The sequence below is a fragment of the Cynocephalus volans genome, chromosome 15, assembly GCF_027409185.1.
Source record: "Cynocephalus volans isolate mCynVol1 chromosome 15, mCynVol1.pri, whole genome shotgun sequence".
Taxonomy (NCBI): Eukaryota; Metazoa; Chordata; class Mammalia; order Dermoptera; family Cynocephalidae; genus Cynocephalus; species Cynocephalus volans.
This window is the reverse complement of record NC_084474.1, coordinates 6804910-6820585: the sequence shown is the minus strand read 5'-3', so window position 1 is coordinate 6820585 and position 15676 is coordinate 6804910. Positions and strand designations below refer to the sequence as shown.

The 15676-nt window shown below is 42.2% G+C and overlaps 1 protein-coding gene across 1 annotated transcript; it reads left to right on the top strand.

The window, feature by feature from the left end:
* The first annotated feature begins 1686 nt into the window (after nucleotides 1-1686).
* LOC134364089 (uncharacterized) lies at nucleotides 1687-8052 on the top strand. The gene is given in 1 exon segment (XM_063080010.1): nucleotides 1687-8052. A coding segment is annotated over 1 exon segment (5067 nt). The 5' UTR covers nucleotides 1687-2601; the 3' UTR covers nucleotides 7669-8052.
* Nucleotides 8053-15676: the final 7624 nt, after the last annotated feature.

The following is a 15676-nucleotide window of genomic DNA, read 5'->3' as shown; positions in this document are numbered from 1 at the left end:
TAGAAGTAGGAATTTACTGACCAAAGTTAGGTTGAAGCTCTAAAGTGGCACTTGCCTCTTTTGCTACAAGAGGCTGATGTTTAAGCAATTGTGTCTCCATTCATCAAACATTTTCTCCATCAAGTTTAAAATGCTATCAGAACTGTTTTTCAGCTTCTGCTCTTCCAGTTGGTCCATTCTTTCCTTTCTCCACCTCTCTCTTTATTTTTTTTAATACCAAGTTTTTCCCCAACTACCATTCTCTTTTTATTTTCTAGTGCTTTCCCTTTTCTCCAAGAAACTTTCCATCATTCTGATAATGCACTTTCCAAAGTTGCACAACTGTAAACGTGTTTCCTGTCATCTACACCTTCTCATTGAGATATTGTGGGATTTTCACCCATGTATTTTATTTACACTTGGATATTTCTTCTTATTTGGAGCTGTTTTCTACTTGACTTTTTCAATTTCAATTTCAAGCTTATCGAAACTAAATGTGCTCTATTACCAATGTTTCTGTTTCAGGAAATGGCTTCTGGTACTGTGATGTATATGAATCCATTTACATCTCTATTTTAGCATCTTATGCCCAGAACTTTCTTAAAAAGTATTTGACAGAATAGATGTTCAATAAATATTTCTGACTAAATTTTAATTGCTCTTCTTTCTCATAAAAGAGCAATCACATTTTTTTTTTTTTAAACCATGACATATATGCTCTTCTGTGATCTTGCCCTGGTCTACTTGTGAAATCTTATTTCTTTCCATTCTCCCATTTGTTTTCCCACACTGCAGCACTATGAACTGTCCATGCTATTTTACAATAATTAACACAAATAGAATAAGGGACTGTATGACAGAGGCAGAACTCATTTTTTACTTAAAAAATAAAAATTGTAATGAAATTTCTGAAATGTTTTAATTACCTTTATATGATCATCTGTCTACATTTAATGTTTAGAATAAAGAAAATCAAAGGACGGCAACGCACAATTAAAAGCAATGATCATTATTTACGAGGTGGTTTTAGAATGATGTGAGTGAAACTTAAGGCATTTACTATTTCCTCATCATAAGTAACTTACTTATTTTCAAAGACCACACCCAGTTAGTTGGATATCAGCTAAAACAATTTTTCTAATCATCTCAAGAATGGTCATGTTTTTGCTGTTTATTGACAGAATCTCAGCCTTAGGTGATTCTACACAAATGTAATAGGCAGTACAAAAAATATTTTGCCATATTCTTAGCCACACACATAAAAACAGACACACAGGTCTATGGACACACACACAGAGAGGTACAGGGAAAGAGTGAATGAAGTTTTCCCCTATCAGGAGGCTGAAATAAGGCACAAAATCATTGACTGATATACTAGACATATATAACGAAGGGCCTTTGCAAATCACTGTAGTAGGAAGGATTACACATTTCAGTGTATAAAAGAGGAATCGTGACCGACATTTTATTCCTGAAAAACGTGGTTGCTAAAGACAAAGCAAATAAAACTCTCAAACGGCATGTCAAGTTTAGTTTTATCCTAAGTGGAAAATTCTCAAATGATGTTCTTCTACTAAATTTCATGAATATTTAAGAAATAAGTCACAGGTATATGCTTCCTCTGGTAGATTTGGTAACATTGTTTGTTTATGGGGTTTGTTTTTGTTTGTGTTTGTTTCTTTCTCTTCAAATTGATAAATACTGAAGGAAGTGTTTTTCTTTTTTCTTTTCAAGCTAGCCGCAGTATAGGGAAAATACAGCCAAAAAGTCAAGTTAAGAAACAAGGGGAACAGAGTCAAACAGGATATCTGTGGTTATGCACCTGGGCCCCGGCCCGAGGCAAAGGGCGGATAGTTCCCAGAAATAGACAAGTCAGTTAAAGTTTCAAGAGTGCCCCTCAGCTGTTTCAAGGACTCCCACTTGACCGAAGTTCACCCCTGGCTTGATTTAAACTAACCAATTACCTTGCTTCTCGCTTCTGTACCCGCGCTTTTTGCTATAAAAAGGACCCAGGAGCTCTACTCGGCGCGCCAGTCTTTCGAAAGACTGAGTCGCCCGGGTACCTGTGTGTTCAATAAACCTCTTGTTTTTGCATCCGAAGCCGTGGTCTCGCTGTTCCTTGGGAGGGTCTCCCTGAACTGACTGACTACCCACTGCGGGAGTCTTTCATTTGGGGGCTCGTCCGGGATCGGAGACCCCTACCCAGGGACCACCGACCCACCTGCGGGAGGTAAGCTGGCCAGCGACTGCTCTGTGTCTCGTTTCTGTGTCTAATCCTGTGACTCTGACTGTCTTTTCTGAGCGCGCGCATTTTGGTTTCAGTTTGTTCCGGGTTAGTCGCTCTGGGAGCGAAGTGCGGGTAGCGAACAGACGTGTTCGGGGGCTCGCCACCCGGCAATCCTGGGAGACGTCCCAGGATCAGGGGAGGACCAGGGACGCCTGGTGGACCCCTTGGCAGAGGATTATTGTGTTTTGGTCTCACCGCGTCTCGGGAGGCGCGCTCTGCCATCGGACTCTTTCTTCTATTTCTACGGCACTCGGTCTCGTCGCCGTTTCTGGTTTCTTTTTGTCTTAGTTGTGATAGGTCTTTGCGTCGTCGTTCCCCTATTGGAAATTTTCGAGATGGGGCAAAGTGCCCTTACGCCCCTCTCCCTTACTCTAGATCATTGGAAAGATGTCAAAGCCAGGGCTCACAATCTGTCCATGGAGATCAAAAAAGGAAAATGGCAGACTTTCTGTTCGTCTGAGTGGCCCACATTCGGCGTAGGTTGGCCGCCAGAGGGAACCTTTGATCTTACTGTCATTTTTGCAGTTAAAAAGATTGTTTTTCAGGAGACCGGAGGACACCCGGACCAGGTTGCCTATGTCGTGGTATGGCAAGACCTCGCCCAGAATCCCCCTCCCTGGGTGCCACCCTCCAGCAAAGTCGCTGTTGTTTCGGGATCAGAAAATACTCAAAGGCCACCTACAAGGAAGCCTTCCGCCCCTCCCCAACCCCCCGTCCTCCCGACACCAGATGACCTATTTTCTCTCTCTGAAACCCCACCTTACCCGGCGGCTCCGCTGCCCCCTCTGGCCCCTCAGGGAAACAGATCGGCACCAGGCCGAGCGCCCGGTGATCCTAGCCCTGAGGGACCGGCTGCGGGGACTAGGAGCCGCCAACCTCGCAGTCCGAGAGACGGCTCCGGTCCTGACTCCACCGTAGCTTTGCCCCTCCGAGCCATAGGGCCCCCAGCTGAGCCTAATGGCTTGGTCCCTCTACAGTATTGGCCTTTTTCCTCAGCAGATCTTTACAATTGGAAGTCTAACCACCCGTCTTTTTCTGAAAAACCAGCAGGACTCACGGGACTTCTTGAGTCCCTTATGTTCTCTCACCAGCCCACTTGGGACGATTGCCAACAGCTACTCCAGATCCTCTTCACCACTGAAGAGCGAGAAAGGATTCTTCTGGAGGCCCGCAAGAACGTTCTCGGGGACAACGGGGCCCCTACACAACTCGAGAACCTCATTAATGAGGCCTTCCCCCTCAATCGACCTCAATGGGATTACAACACGGCCGAAGGTAGGGAGCGTCTTCTGGTCTACCGCCGGACTCTAGTGGCAGGTCTCAAAGGGGCAGCCCGGCGCCCCACCAATTTGGCTAAGGTAAGAGAGGTCTTGCAGGGACCGGTAGAACCCCCCTCGGTTTTCTTGGAACGCCTAATGGAGGCATATAGGAGATACACTCCGTTTGACCCCTCTTCTGAGGGACAGCAGGCGGCAGTTGCCATGGCCTTTATCGGCCAGTCAGCCCCAGATATCAAGAAAAAGTTACAAAGACTAGAGGGGCTCCAAGACTTTTCCTTACAAGACTTAGTAAAGGAGGCAGAAAAGGTGTACCACAAGAGAGAAACAGAAGAAGAAAGACAGGAAAGAGAAAAAAAAGAGACAGAAGAGAGAGAGAGGCGGCGTGATAAACGCCAAGAAAAAAATTTAACTAGGATTTTGGCCACAGTAGTAAGTGATAAAGGGTTTACAGATAAGCAGAAAGGGACCCTGAGCAACCGGGCAAGACCGACACCTAGGGACAAAAGGCCTCCTCTCGACAGGGACCAGTGCGCCTACTGCAAAGAGAAAGGCCACTGGGCAAGGGAATGCCCCCGAAAAAAGAAAAACGACAAAAAAGCTAGGGTTCTATCCCTAGACGACTAGGGGAGTCAAGGTTCGGACCCCCTCCCCGAACCTAGGGTAACATTGACAGTGGAGGGGACCCCCATCGAGTTTCTGGTCGATACCGGGGCTGAACATTCGGTACTGACCCAACCCATGGGGAAGGTAGGGTCCAGGCGGACAGTCGTAGTAGGAGCGACCGGCAGCAAAGTCTACCCCTGGACCACACAGAGACTTTTAAGGGTCGGACATAAGCAAGTGACCCATTCCTTTTTGGTCATACCTGAGTGCCCTACTCCTCTGTTGGGCCGGGACATCCTGACCAAACTAAAAGCTCAAATCCAGTTTTCTACAGAGGGCCCACAAGTAACATGGGGAGATCACTCTACCATGTGCCTGGTCCTAAACCTAGAAGAAGAATACCGGCTGTATGAAAAGCCGGCCTCTCCCTCCATCGACCCATCCTGGCTCCAACTTTTTCCCACCGTATGGGCAGAAAAGACAGGTATGGGACTGGCCAATAACGTCCCACCAGTAGTAGTAGAGCTGAAATCGGGTGCCTCACCGGTGGCCGTCCGACAGTATCCAATGACTAAAGAAGCCCGGGAAGGCATCAGACCCCACATCCAAAGGTTCTTAGACCTAGGGGTCTTAGTGCCCTGCCAGTCGCCCTGGAACACCCCTCTGCTACCAGTAAAAAAGCCAGGGACCAATGACTATCGGCCAGTCCAAGACTTGAGAGAAATTAACAAAAGGGTGCAAGACATTCATCCCTCAGTCCCAAACCCATACAGCCTCCTGAGTTCCCTTCCGCCTAGTCACACTTGGTACTCAGTCTTGGATCTCAAGGATGCCTTTTTTTGCCTCAAACTACACCCCAACAGCCAGCCACTGTTCGCGTTCGAGTGGAGAGACCCAGAAAAAGGTAACGCTGGTCAGCTGACCTGGACACGGCTGCCACAGGGGTTCAAGAACTCACCCACTCTCTTCGACGAGGCCCTCCACCGGGATTTAACTCCTTTTAGGGCTCTCAACCCCCAGGTCATATTACTCCAATATGTGGACGACCTCCTAGTGGCAGCTCCCACATATGAAGGCTGCAAAAGAGGGACACAAAAGCTCTTGCAGGAACTGAGTAAGTTGGGGTACCGGGTATCAGCTAAAAAGGCCCAGTTATGCCAGAAAGAGGTCACCTATTTGGGGTACCTGCTCAAGGAGGGAAAAAGATGGCTGACCCCGGCCCGGAAAGCTACAGTTATGAAGATCCCTACTCCCACAACCCCCAGGCAGGTCCGCGAATTTCTGGGTACTGCCGGATTCTGCAGGCTCTGGATTCCTGGGTTTGCTTCCCTGGCTGCACCCTTGTACCCCCTGACAAGGGAAAACATTCCTTTTACCTGGACTGAGGAGCATCAAAAGGCTTTTGACCACATAAAAAAAGCCTTGCTGTCTGCCCCCGCCTTGGCTCTCCCAGACCTCACCAAACCATTTACTCTATACGTAGATGAAAGAGCCGGTGTAGCCCGAGGAGTGCTTACTCAGACCCTAGGACCATGGCGACGGCCAGTAGCTTATCTATCAAAAAAACTGGATCCAGTGGCCAGTGGGTGGCCAACCTGCCTAAAAGCGGTTGCTGCAGTGGCACTCCTCCTCAAAGACGCTGATAAGTTAACCTTGGGGCAAAATGTGACTGTGATTGCTTCCCACAGCCTCGAAAGTATTGTGCGGCAGCCCCCCAATCGGTGGATGACCAATGCCAGAATGACTCATTACCAGAGTTTGCTGCTAAACGAAAGGATATCTTTCGCGCCCCCTGCTGTCCTGAACCCAGCTACCCTACTACCAGTCGAGTCAGAATCCACCCCAGTACACCAATGCTCAGAAATCCTTGCTGAAGAAGCTGGGACTCGACGGGACCTGAAGGACCAGCCATTGCCCGGAGTGCCTGCCTGGTATACAGACGGTAGCAGCTTCATTGTGGAAGGTAAGCGGAGAGCAGGGGCCGCCATCGTAGATGGCAAACGGACGGTATGGGCAAGCAGCCTGCCAGAAGGGACATCAGCCCAGAAGGCCGAGCTAATCGCCTTGACGCAGGCATTACGCCTAGCCGAAGGAAAAAACATCAACATCTACACGGACAGCAGGTATGCTTTTGCCACTGCTCACATTCATGGGGCAATATATAAACAGAGGGGACTGCTCACTTCGGCTGGAAAAGACATTAAAAACAAAGAAGAAATTCTGGCTCTGCTAGAGGCCATTCACCTCCCTAAGCAGGTCGCCATTATCCACTGCCCGGGCCACCAGAGAGGAAATAACCCTGTGGCGGCCGGGAACCGGAGGGCCGACGAGGCTGCAAAACAAGCCGCCCTGTCGGTCAGGGTGCTAGCAGAAACTATAAAGCTTCAAGAGCCAATCGAGCCTGCTCAAGCTAGGACCAAGCCAAGAGAGCTCACTCCTGACCAGGGAAAAGAATTCATTCAGCGGTTACATCAGCTAACACACTTAGGACCAGAAAAGCTCCTTCAACTAACGAGCCGCACCAGCCTCTCCATCCCGAACCTCCGGTCCACTGTTCAAGAAGTCGCCAATCGGTGTCCAGCTTGCGCCATGACTAATGCGACTACCACCTACCGAGAGACCGGAAAAAGACAACGGGGAGATCGACCCGGCGTATACTGGGAAGTAGACTTTACAGAGGTAAAGCCTGGCCGGTATGGGAACAGGTATCTGCTAGTATTTGTAGATACTTTCTCTGGATGGGTAGAAGCTTTTCCTACCAAAACGGAAACGGCCCTGACTGTATGTAAAAAGATACTAGAAGAAATCCTGCCCCGTTTCGGGATCCCCAAGGTGATCGGGTCAGATAATGGCCCAGCCTTTGTTGCTCAGGTAAGCCAGGGACTGGCCACACAACTGGGGATAAATTGGAAGTTACATTGTGCGTATAGGCCCCAGAGCTCAGGTCAAGTAGAGAGAATGAATAGAACCATCAAAGAGACCTTAACTAAATTGGCCTTAGAGACCGGTGGAAAAGACTGGGTGGCCCTCCTTCCCTTAGCGCTGTTCAGAGCCAGGAATACCCCTGGCCAGTACGGTCTAACTCCCTATGAAATCCTCTACGGGGGACCCCCCCCCATACTTGAGTTGGGAGAAACACTGGGTCCCGATGATAATTTTCTCCCTGTCTTATTTACCCATTTAAAGGCTCTAGAAGTTGTGAAGACCCAGATTTGGGACCAGATCAAAGAGGCATATCAGCCCGGTACCATAGCTGTCCCCCACCCGTTCCAGGTCGGAGACCGAGTGCTGGTCAGACGCCATCGACCCAGCAACCTTGAGCCTCGGTGGAAAGGCCCGTATCTGGTATTGCTGACCACCCCGACCGCAGTAAAAGTTGATGGCATCGCTGCCTGGGTCCATGCTTCCCATCTCAAGCCTGCACCACCCCCGGCACCAAACGAGACCTGGGAGCTGGAAAGGACTGATCATCCTCTTAAGCTGCGTATTCGGCGGCGGAAAAATGAGTCCACCGGGTAAGAACCCCCACCGGCCTGTGATCCTCACCTGGAAGGTACTGTCCCAAACTGGAGAAGTTGTCTGGACCAAACAGGCTACCCAGCCGCCTTGGACTTGGTGGCCCGATCTTAAACCTGATGTATGTGCCCTGGCGGCGGGTATTGAGACCTGGGATATCCCGGGATACATAGCATCGGGCTCGGCCCAGATCAGACCCCCTGATTCAGACTATACAAAAGCTTATAATCAGATCACCTGGGGGGTCCCAGGGTGCAGCTATCCCCGAGCTAGAAACAGGCTTGCCGCTTCCCCCTTCTACGTGTGCCCCCGGGATGGCCGGACCCTTTCAGAAGCTAGAAGGTGCGGAGGGCTGGAATCCCTATATTGCAAAGAATGGGGTTGTGAAACCACGGGGACAGTCTACTGGGGACCTAGTTCCTCATGGGACCTCATAACTGTAGAACGTAACGGTAGCAGTAAAAGCTGTGACAACTCCGGCTGGTGTAACCCCCTTAAAATAAAATTCACAGAGAAAGGAAAAAATTCCAGAGATTGGGCACAAGGAAGAACCTGGGGACTAAGGTTCTATTTGACGGGAAACGATCCAGGTGTACTGTTCACCATTCGCCTAGATATCACCAATATGCCAACTGTGGCAGTGGGCCCCGACCCCGTCCTTGCAGAACAGGGACCTCCTAGCAACAAGCTGTTCCCAATGACTAGCAGGCAACCCCCCGCGGCACAAAGGAGCACTGCTACACAGAGCCTCCTATCACCAGGCACTCTACCCCCCACCACGGGTGACCATTCAGGTGTGATACGAGACACCATGGCCAAACTCAAACAAAGACTAGATAAAAGACAGTTAGAGCGCCAAAAAGATCAAAACTGGTTTGAAGGTTGGTTCAATAGCTCCCCTTGGTTCACTACCCTACTGTCAACCATCGCCGGGCCCCTATTACTCCTCCTTCTGTTGTTCACCCTTGGGCCCTACGTCATCAATAGACTAGTCCAATTCATCAATGATAGGGTAAGTGCAGTTAAAATTCTGGTCCTTAGACAAAAATACCAAACCTTAGATGACGAAGATAACCTTTAATTCCGCTCTAAGATTAGAGCGATCCACAAGAAAAAATGGGGGAATGAAGGAAGTGTTTTTCTTTTTTCTTTTCAAGCTAGCCGCAGTATAGGGAAAATACAGCCAAAAAGTCAAGTTAAGAAACAAGGGGAACAGAGTCAAACAGGATATCTGTGGTTATGCACCTGGGCCCCGGCCCGAGGCAAAGGGCGGATAGTTCCCAGAAATAGACAAGTCAGTTAAAGTTTCAAGAGTGCCCCTCAGCTGTTTCAAGGACTCCCACTTGACCGAAGTTCACCCCTGGCTTGATTTAAACTAACCAATTACCTTGCTTCTCGCTTCTGTACCCGCGCTTTTTGCTATAAAAAGGACCCAGGAGCTCTACTCGGCGCGCCAGTCTTTCGAAAGACTGAGTCGCCCGGGTACCTGTGTGTTCAATAAACCTCTTGTTTTTGCATCCGAAGCCGTGGTCTCGCTGTTCCTTGGGAGGGTCTCCCTGAACTGACTGACTACCCACTGCGGGAGTCTTTCAATACAAATTGCATATATTTATTTTGTACAACATGTTTTGAAATATGTGTACATTGTGAAATGGCTAAATCAAGCTAATTAACATATACATTACTTGGCATACTTACCGCTTTTTTGTGGTGAGAACACTTAAAATCTACTCTCTTGGCAATTTTCAAGAATACAATACATTGTTATTATATATAATCACCATGTTGCACAATAGATCTCTTGAACTTATTCCACCTATCTAAATGAAATTTAGTATACTTTGACCAATATCACCCCAAAGCCCTCACCCCAGTCCCTGGTAACCATTATTCACTTTCTACTTGTTTGAGGTCAACTTTCTTAGATTCCACAGTATTTGTTTTTCTGTGCCTGGTTTAATTCACTTTAAGTAATGTACTCCAGATTCATCCAAATTGTCACAAATGACACTATTTCCTTCTTTTTTAAATGGAGTACTGAATAAGTGCTCCATTATATATATATATTCATATATATATATACACACCATTATATATATATATATAATATATATATATATATACACACACACACCATTATATATATATATACACACACACACACACACACACACACACACACCATTATATATATATATATATATATATACACACACACACACACACACACACACACCCCATTATTCTTTATCTATTCATTCATTGATAGACTCTTAGGTAGATTATACATCTTGGCTGTTGTGAATAAGGCAGCAATAAACATGAAAAGCACACTGATTTAGTTTCCTTTGGATAAGGAAGGATCCCAGTAGTGGGATTGTTGGATCATATGACAGTCCTATTTTTAATTTTTGAGAAACCTCCATAATAATTTTCCATAATGGCTGTACTAATTTACATTTCCACCAAAAGTGTGCAAGGATCTCTACATTTTCTCCAATGTTTATTATCTTTCATTTTGAAAAGAGCTATTCTAAGATGTGAGGTGATATCTTATTGTTTAAATTTGCATTTCTGTTGATTAGTGACACTAAGCATTTTTTTATCTGTATATCTTCTTTGGAAAAATGTCTATTAATGTCCTTTGCCCATTTTATAATTGGGTTATTTGTTTTTTTGCGATTGGGTTCTTTGAGTTCATTATATATTTTGTTTATTAACTCTGATGAGATGTATGGTTTGCAAATATTTTCTCCCATTTTGCACATTGTCTGTTCGGTATCGATTGTTTCTTTGGCTGTGCAGAAACTTTTTAGATTGATGTAATCCTATTTGTCTATTTCTGATTTTGTTGCCTGTACTTTTGGGCTTATATGCAAAAAATCATTGCCCAGACAAATGTCATGGACCTTTCCCCCTATGTCTTCTTCTAGTAGTTTTACAGTGCCAGGTCTTACATTTAAGTATTCAGTCCAGTTTGAGTAGATTTTTGCATGATTTTGTATATGATGTGAGATAAGGGTCTAATTTTATTCTTCCCCATGTGGATATCCAGTTATTCCAACACCATTAGGTTTGGTGACATTTGATTAGATATTCCGATTCTGTGTAAAATAAAAACAAAATCCCTTCTTTAAAAATCTGTTTTAAGGGGAGTTAGACATTTATTCAGGAGTGCAGCTGGAGGTCTAACTGCCTTTGCCAGTTTGGCCCCGAAGATCAGTAACACATGGAAGGAAGCACATACCTGCCTACATCTGTTCACTACAATGGAGGAAACAGCTATACGAAGCTGTTTTGGGTCTAGAGGTGATCTGAGAGGCAGAAATAAAGCAATAAACTCCACTCAAGACAAAATAAAACAATAAAACAAGCAAAACAATAAACCTCATTCAAATTATCATTTCCTTTTCCTTTTTCAATTTGCAAGAAGCATAACAGAGATGGTCTGTGCTTTCCCTAAGCACAGTGACAAACTATTCCATTTCATTTATTCGGTGTGAGGAATTCAGGCTAACTTGATGTTGGCAAGATACTAAAAAATAAGCAAATGTTGACTGCATTTTTTATTTACACTGTTGATAAAAATAGCATTATGGTGCCAGACAGTTATGTTATCCACCTGCCACTCTTCCTTTTCTCTATTATTATTTTTGAAAAGTCATACTTCAAAATGCATACTTCAATATTGTATAATGATAATCATTATACAATAATGATTATCCTTTCATGTGCTGTTAACTATATTTATATAAACTAAACTCAAATTTTAGGGCTTTTCATATTGAAGTTAAAAAAAAAAGAGTAAGTATCATTGCTCATCTATCTTTCTAAACACAATAATTCTAAACTGCTTGATTTTAAGACACTTATCCTTTTCAAATACACTTCATCAATTTCCATGGAAAGAGACCATTAAAATGTCATGCATATGAAATATTATTGCTAAAAGAAAGGATTTCGAAGGAAACAAAGAAGTATTTGAATAATGACAGGCATATTTTAGTAAAAGTATATAAGCCTAATATGCCACTTAACAAATAGTTTGTTTAAATATTACCAGTTAGTGTTAATTAGGGAATCAACCCATGTAAAGCATTTTTCACCATTACCATTACAAAATATAAATACTTCAATTTAAAGTGAATTTCATAAGCATAGCCATTTTTATATAGTACAATTTTGTAAATAGAGTAAATTTAAAAAGTATGTATATTTTTATTTTCACATGAATTGTAACAAAAAGTGAAGAAATGATTTTAAAAAGTTTTATGAACATGTTTATGTCTTTAATTAAAGTTGTGCTACTACATTTACATTTAATTTTATTTCCAATATTGCTCCACATAGGATAAATTTATTTTATAGAAGTACAGACATTCCTTTTAATGGCTTCAGAAAGGAATGTAAATGCTCTTTAAATGTCTATTTTACTGAATATCTCACTTTCTAAACTCTACACAACATTGTTTTCCACAAAGACATATGTAAGATCTACTTATACTAAAAGCATAAGTACGCTATCATTATGTAATACATTTTTAATGTTTTATTTTAAAAAAAGACACAATAAGAGTAACAAATAAAAGATTATTAATATTGTTTTCAAAATTATCTTTCTGAGTGTGAGTATATAGATGCTTTGCTATGATGTGGTCAAATTTATTTTGTTTTATTTTCTAATGTATAAGAAGCCCAGAATTCTAATGTGACATGAAATTGATTAGACAGACAAATTAACTGAATGTACTGTGCTGAGGTTATTTCTATATTATAAACTCTACTACAATTACCAAAACAAATGCGCAGTTTATTCACTTTTACTTGTCAAAGATTTTCTTCATAGCAATGTGTTTCAGTAATTAGAGAAACATACAAGAAGGGAGGTGTCCTTTCAGTATTGCTCATAGATGGGTGTGACCCTGAGGCATGAAAGATCTGGGAAAAGCAGGAGGTAATTGGGCCTTCTGAGAGAAGTTCTATATGATACATTGAAACAGAAACATGCAGTTATATTGATGACCCAGAAGAAGTATTACATGTAGCATTAGAGAAAGTGATGTGTCTAGAATAAACGGTATGCAGCTCAGATTAGAGCTTTCACAAGAACAGATTTAAAGAAATCTGAGATGTTCTATTATAGTGAGCAAAACAAAACTTCACAGTGCCATTTCCAGCACTGTCTTCTGACAAGCCGTCTTCCAAATAAGAGACGCAGTCTTTTTGTTTACATGGAAATGTGAACTTACCAGAATCTTATATATTTGATATCTGATATAGTAAGATATAGCTTTTATCTATATATTTATTTAAAACGTTGAGTACTTTATTATATAATTGGTATAATGCAACATTGTAAATCAACGAACATAAATGATAGGAGACTGTTATTTTAAAGACGCTTATAATTTAGGGAATGACAGGATTAACTCCTAAGCAGATAATTATAATATAATAGAACATAGTATAATATAGCATATAAAAAATGACAACCCAACACAATGCAGCATAATGCAATATAACATAATGTGACATAATACATGTAGTATGCGTAATATATACAAAGTGCTTTAAGAAATATTTTTATTCAAGTTAATACTCTGAAGTAAATACTCTTCAGTTGTGCTGCAGGTATTAAGACCAACAGAAATTGATAAACTCCTTAAAAAATAATGTAATTTCCCCGGGAAAACATCCTGTTTTAGAATGGCTGAGATATCATAAGGAGTTTTGCCAGTGGACATCCTCTATACCTTTTATATAGGACACTGGTTGATTTGAATTACTTTTCCCTAATCATGTGAAATGGAGATACAGAAAGAGTGAGTCAAGGAGTTCTTAGTTCATCACATCTTTTAGCAGCACAATATGATATGCAGTCTGAGCTGAGTATGGCTCAGGCCACCGTTATACAATATTGCTTTTCCAAGGTCTTAACAAGTGTCGAATTCAAAATCACCGAGTATGTAATTCTAGTTCTCCATATGTTTCTGCAAAAGTTGTACTTTTTTTTTCTTAAAAAAAGCTGAAATAAGGCTTTTCACATATGTGTAAAGGCAGTCTTGTTAACTAAAATAAATTTTTATTTTCCATTTGGTCCTTGGTTGCGCTAGGTAGATGAAAATTATTTTATTTAAAAAATAGTAAATAATTATGCTAGGTGCCTTAAATTTTAATGTTTTTCTTGTTAAGACTTCATGGTTATTAAATAGGCTACCAGATTAAAAAAAATAGTGACATGTGATCATTTTAATGCATTACAAATTTTAACAATGGGCAATAAAATAGCAAAGCTATAGTTTGGTTGGGGTGAGTGGACAACTGGTAAAAAAAATAATAATAATAATCACCAAAAATTTTTAAATTATGACTTTATAATTAACCATGTTATGGACTTCACATGTACTGTTTCAAATGTCATAATTCAAATATATTATTGTGACATCACAAGAGTACTACAGTGACATATATCATATTTATCTTCATCTTATCACAGAATACATTATAATATGATATAAAGAATTTCATCTAACATCTAAAAAGGCATTTACAGTAACAGAAAGTGTTTGGAAACTCAAGAGGAGCAAAATTCTCAAAAAAGAATCTTAACTGAGAATGTATAGCAATGATGATTTATACAACTTAGGGTATCAAGCTCTCGTAGCCTCTTTTGCTACTTCTTCATCTTTTCAGACTCTAACTATCATGGTATCTCGGCGTGAGACCTCAGATTTCTTTTCTATCCACTCTCACTGCCCATGAAATCTCATCTATACTTATTATTTTGTAAGCTATTGATTTTCAAATTTATAGCTGTAGCTTAGACCTCTGAACTCCCATCATACCTTCGCTTGGATGTCTAACAGTGATCTCAAACTATACATCTAAGAACGTATTATCTAGATCTCCACTTCACCAAACCTGTTTCCCAGGCTTCCCTAACTTGATAAATGGTACGTCCGTCCTTCCAGTATCTCAGGCCTAAGGCCTATCACACATGCCTCACACTTCTAATTTCCTCATGTTCACATACACTCTTACAGTAAGTCTTATTTCCTAAACTATATATATAAGGGGTCTTGTAAAAAGTTCACGGAAAATGCATATTATTAAAAAAAATGTAAAAACTATACACGAATTGCAAATTTTCTTTTGCACCAAAATAAACTTGCACTAACTTGTTATAACATGTCTTAACAGGATCTAGCTAGAGGCACTAAGAAGGATAAAACGTCAACTTGCAAAGAGCTGCTATCAGAGCAACATGAATTCTGCTAAAATTGAAGCAAGAACAAGCATAAAATTTAAGCTCGGGTGGAAGAATGGTGTAATCATGGATGCTCTGTGAGAAGTTTGTGGGGACAATGCCCAAAAGAAAGCAGCAGTTTACAAAAGGATAACTCATTTTAAGAAGGAGTGAGATGATGTCGAATACGCAGCCTGCAATGGCAGATCATTCACATCAATTTGTGAGGAAAATATTAATCTTGTTTGTGCCCTAATTGAAGAGGACAGACAATTAACAGCAAAAACAATAGGCAGCATCATAGACATCTCAATTGGTTCAGCTTACACAATTCTGACTGAGAAAATCACAGTTGAACAAACTTTCCATTCAATGGATGCAAAAACTGTTGTGTCCAGTTTAGCTGCAGACAAGGTAGAGCTTTGAATGGAAAGTTTAAACACGTGAGATCAAGATCCTGAAGGACTTCTTCAAAGAATTGGAACAGGAAATGAAACACGGCTTTAGCAGTATGATCCTAAAGGCAAAGCCAATCAAAGCCATGGCTACCAAGAACTGGAAGTGGTTCAGTCAGAGCAAAATCAGACAGGTCAAGAGCAAAGACCATGGCAACAGTTTTTGGGACATCAAAGGCATTTGCTTATTGACTTTCTGGGGGCCCAAAGAATAATAACATCTACATATTAGGACAGTCTTTGGAGAAAGTTAGCCAAAGCTTTTATAGAAAAATGCCCAAGAAAGCTGCGCCAGAGCCCTTCACATCAC